The sequence below is a fragment of the Aplysia californica genome, unplaced genomic scaffold (genome assembly GCF_000002075.1).
Source record: "Aplysia californica isolate F4 #8 unplaced genomic scaffold, AplCal3.0 scaffold01584, whole genome shotgun sequence".
NCBI lineage: Eukaryota > Metazoa > Mollusca > Gastropoda > Aplysiida > Aplysiidae > Aplysia > Aplysia californica.
This window is the reverse complement of record NW_004798854.1, coordinates 29,901-34,681: the sequence shown is the minus strand read 5'-3', so window position 1 is coordinate 34,681 and position 4,781 is coordinate 29,901. Positions and strand designations below refer to the sequence as shown.

The 4,781-nt window shown below is 52.6% G+C and overlaps 1 protein-coding gene across 3 annotated transcripts in view; it reads right to left on the bottom strand.

Annotated features, from left to right (window-relative positions):
* Positions 1-4,781, bottom strand: part of LOC101860627 (serine/threonine-protein kinase WNK1) — a 34,766-nt gene that overhangs the window by 3,415 nt on the left and 26,570 nt on the right. For all 3 annotated transcript variants that reach the window (XM_035973643.1, XM_035973644.1, XM_035973645.1), the window contains 2 exons: positions 2,042-4,276; positions 495-607 (listed from right to left, as the gene is read on the bottom strand). In XM_035973643.1, coding sequence (XP_035829536.1) covers positions 495-607; positions 2,042-4,276 — 2,348 coding nt within the window. The remainder of the gene's footprint in view (positions 1-494; positions 608-2,041; positions 4,277-4,781) is intronic.

Below are 4,781 nucleotides of genomic sequence, written 5' to 3'. Positions count from 1 at the left end.
CCCCCCCCCCCCCCCCACACATATAGTCCCCGGTAGAGGTAAAAATGAGCCAGGACAGACCGGAAAAAACTTCAACCACAAACTCAGAATTTCAATCAAGGCCAATTTTACCATCATTGGCAGAGATGGATTTTAAGTTTTAGTTAGAGTTTTACAGCAACACAAACAGGTTACATAATACGTAAAGATAAGAATTTTTAAAAATAACAAATAAGGGAGGTGATTGGAGGTTCTCCAAGACAAAGATTAAAAAAGATATTCTTTAGTTTAGTTTTAGTAGAGGTTTTACGGCGCTCGCAACTGTATACGGTCATAAGAGCGCCAGAAGATTAGAGGTGTTACAAGAGAGTAACAAACATAAAAAAGAAGGGGAGATGAGGACGATAGATGTTTGATAGGAATGAAGAAGCAGACCACACCAGAGCTCTTGCCAACCACCCTCAAAAAGTTCCTCTTCTGACAGTTTTGAGCCAAACAAAAAGAGCCCTCCTCACCTGTCGAGCAAGGCCTGGTATCCAGTATCCACCTGCAGGGCAAGCAACTCATCTTTCACTTTCTGTGGGCTGATCTTCTCAGGGCTGTCTGGCCGTTTTCCTCCCACCTCAACCTGGAGATAACATGGAGCATAGACATTAGTTTAGTTTTAATTACAGTTTTACGGCACTTTCAACAACAATAAGTCAAGAGAGTAACAAAGAAAAGAAGGAGAAGAGACAAGGACGATAGATGTTTGACAAGAAAAGAGCAAACCAAAACTGAGCACCCACCAATCGCCCAATGTCATACTCTGGAGGCGCTGGCACATGCGCACACACACACAAGTACTGTGCACCGACAAAATGCAGCAACAGTGTCAACAATCAAGCATTTCTCCTGGGACCTATTGGGGACTTTGTCTCATCAAACTTCTCACTCACAAACACATCCAAACAACCACAGCCATTTTAGTGTACATTAAAAGCAACACAGAAACAACCGAGGGAGGGAAAAGAAAATGGACCTATCGATAGTGGCGCCCTCCAGCCATTCGAAGCCACTTGTTCTAACCTTGCTAACACTTAGGTGAGGTTCAACGGAGCAGCGCTTGAGACAGAGAACCTAGCAAAACAAAGGATGTTTTGTCGCCAACTCAGACAGTGTAATAGTGGGCTCAAGTAAAACATACTTTTGTGCAAGATTCCGTCTAAGGCCCATCACAATACATTGACAAAATTTGTGGGCCCAAACCAATTCTCACAATGGAGAAATATACTCTGAGCCACAAAATTTTTTGTGAGTGACCGTAAATCTTTCTGTGATAACAGACAACACAAAACACAAGTAACAAGACAGCTGAAGAGATGTTTTCCTCTCTCTTCCCCCACAGCAAGGTACATAGGTTACATACCACACCAGTCCTCCCACCTGGTCAGGGAAAAGGCTACAAGTTGGGTCAATACAAGAGCCCACACATGCCACTCTGTACGTACCAGCACACACCTGCTACACTATATGTGCGTGTGTCTGCGTATAGGGAAAAACTTACATGTGTGTCTGCGTGAACAGCCAACAGGGGCGGGGGCCCATGCCAAAGGCTGGGGGAGGTTTGTGTGTAGCTGTCCACAGCACACTGCTGGCAATCACACGCCCCATGTAGCGCGCTATGCTTGTTATACGACATACATTTCTGATAACCATCAGGCACTCCGTGTATCATGTTGTAGGGGGCACCAGTATTATTGTAATTATTATAAATAGGATTATGAAAATTAGGATACATAGTAGGATTATAGGTACGGTGGTTATACTTAGGGGGATACAAGCCATCACCAGAGTGCAGAGAATGATAGTTGTTAGAGCTATCCGCCAGGTGCTTGCCTGGGTAGTTATGAAGGTGACCCAAGGACACAGACCTAGCCCTCCTGGGCAGCAGCTCAGCCGGACTGGCACAGCGCTGATGTCTATCGGAGAACACAGGACTCACCTCCCGCATGCTGCCACGTTTCCCTCTAGCATTTCCCCCCACAGTTTGATCATTTATCTGCAATATGAATTTACTTACACTAGCGAGCTTAGGCAGTGGCTCCTCAATAGTCCCACCACCAGCACCACCACCACCACCTGCAACAACAGTGGCTGGGTTAGGGGTTGTTATAGTATTGCAAGCAGTGTCAGGCCCCGCATGCTTAGCACCGGCCTCTTCTGACACACTAGGGTTAGTAGGTACAGGAGGAGCGGGGGCGGATGTGTGGCGGCTGTCTGCAGCTTCCTCTGTAGCGGATGCTGGCGTTGCTGTCTCTGCTGTTGGTCTCGCTTCCGCCGGCTCACTGGGGATCTTTGTTACTTGGAAGCGGCCGCGTTTCTCAGACTTTTGCTGTTGCGGCTTGACTCCCTCCACGGCTGCCGGGGGCGCCACCACCGAGTCATCAGCTTTGTGGGCAGGGGCACTAACCCCCTCCACCGACGCCGGCTCTTCCGGCTTGGCGCTGAGGTAGGGGTCGTCCTTCACCGCCTCCACCTTGAACCGAGAGAAAGCTTTCACTTTGGGGGCCGACAGGTCGGGCTCTGACTGCGTCTCGGTGGGTGCGGGTGGAGGTGCTGGGGGGTCGGTGGGTGGCTTCACATCTGCAGGCACTGGCGCAGGCTTCTCCTCCTCGCTCTTTATCTCTTTCACTTCCACAGGGGGCGGGGCGAGGTGCTCAGCGGGTCTAGCTGGGTCTGGCAGCGTGTTGTTGTCGTGCAGGGTGGTTCCGCTACTACTGGCCGAGGGGTTGCTGTGTTGTTGGTAGGGGTGACTAGCATTCAACCGGCCCATGGTCTTAGCTAGGGCTTGCTCTAAGTAGTTAATGTCTGCTTTTGGCATGACGCGACCCACGGAGGTCAGGTTCTCAATGGAGGCGTACGGGGACTGGGCGGGCACTTCCTGGGCCAGGCTCCGTCTGCTGGAGGTTGGGGATCTGGGCGGGGAGGAGGAGGAAGAGGTGCTGGGGTTGGCGGGGTGGCTCTCTGCTGTAGCCGCAGAGGTCGAAGACGGGGGAGGAAGACCGACGGAGGAGGGGTAGTTCCAGCCCGGAGGGTACTGCGCGCCAAACGGCATGGTCATGTGTACAGGGGCGTGTTGCGGGTGTTGCTGGCCGCCGGCGCTGTGCTGCTGCTGCTGCTGCATCTGGTGCATGAGGTGCGACATCATCATGGCCTGCATGTAGGGTGACGTGTGTGCGTAGTAGTTGGGCTGGTGGAAGCCGAAGGTGGGCATGTGCATCATGTGCTGCATCATGGCAAACATCTGCTGCATCTGTGCCGGGCTGTAGTGCATGCCGTAACCCATGTGGGGGGGAGCAGAGCCCGCAGCTGTTGCTGGGTTACCAGAGTAGCTAGTAGAGCCCGCCGATTTGGCCGCCATCTGATCCAGAGGGACGCTGGCGGTGGGCGGGAGGGACTGACCGGGGGGGTGGTGGGTGGGGGCTCCTCCTCCTCCGTCTCCCATTGCCTGCTCTTTGGGGAGGATGTGGGGCTGGGTAAGGTTGGAGTATTGCTGGCTGGGGGCGTGTTGTTGTTGTTGCTGGTTGGGGGCGTGTTGTTGTTGTTGGCTGGACATGGGCTGGGAAGAAGGCTGACCGGCTTGCTGGCTTTGCTGGAGATTCCTGGGTGACACCTGTGTCCCGTCAGGCCCCACCGACATGTCCTGCGCCGGCTGTGGCTGTGGCTGTGTGTGCATGGCTTGAGGCGCCGGCTGTTGGGCAGGGGCGGCCACCTGGGTAGGGTACGAGGCCTGGGTGGGCAGAGGCTGCTGGCTCGGAGGCGGCCCTTGCGTCTGGTAAACAGCGCCCCCTGCTGGAGCAGCCGCCGCCTGAACCTGACTTTGTGGGGCCACCACGGGGGGCGGGGCCATCTGGCCGGCGGGCTCCGACACCTTGTTAGAGGGCCCTGGGTCCATCACGCCCGCTGACTGAGGAGGGGGGTGGTTGGAGGGGACCGTTGCTGACACAGGGGGGCCCACCGCCGAACCTTTCTGCGGGTAGATGGACTTGAGCTTCTCCTGCAGCTCCCCAATGTTGATGGGCACCGTCTCCTTGGCCGTGGTGGACTTCCACGACTTCTGCTCCAGGTCTGCGGTGAGCACAGCTCCATGCGTGTGGGTGGCCGTGGTGCTCTCAGGGCAGTTCTCCGGGGAGGTTGACGGCTCCTCCTGCTCGTCCTCCGCTATCTTGTAGTCTGGGTTCTGGGTCTGGTGGGTCACGATCAGCCCGCTCTTACGGTGTTGACCCTTCACCCCGGAGCCCTCTTCACCACTTCCCTGTTCATAGGAAAAAAGAAAAATTCCAAATACAGTCTAGCACGCGCACAGTGTAACACGCACACAGCAAAACACACAAAGACAACAGATTTTCAGGTCTTCTTCTTTGTGACAACTGCTGAGCGGGGACAGTAACTGACTGTAAGGTCTTCATCTCACAATGCAGAGCTTATTTTACCTCAATGGCCATTTTATTTAGAATGTAGAATCATAAATTGCCCTACAGACAGTCGTGTGCTGTTTTCAAAGGTACTCTTTATAATAATTTTTTTAATGACTAGGGTGGACTTAGTGTCAAGTTCTACAATAATAAGTAAATAACTATTTCTGCTCGATTCAAACTCCCATTAGAAAACGTTTCTTTGAATTTGACAGGACTTGTATTTGAAAATATCAACACTAAAAAAAAAAAGGTTTGGTTTGTTTTTTTACTCCCCCATCGACATTTTAGTGTGTGTGTGTGTGTGTGTCTGTGTGTGTACGAGTGTGTGTCTGTGTGTGTACG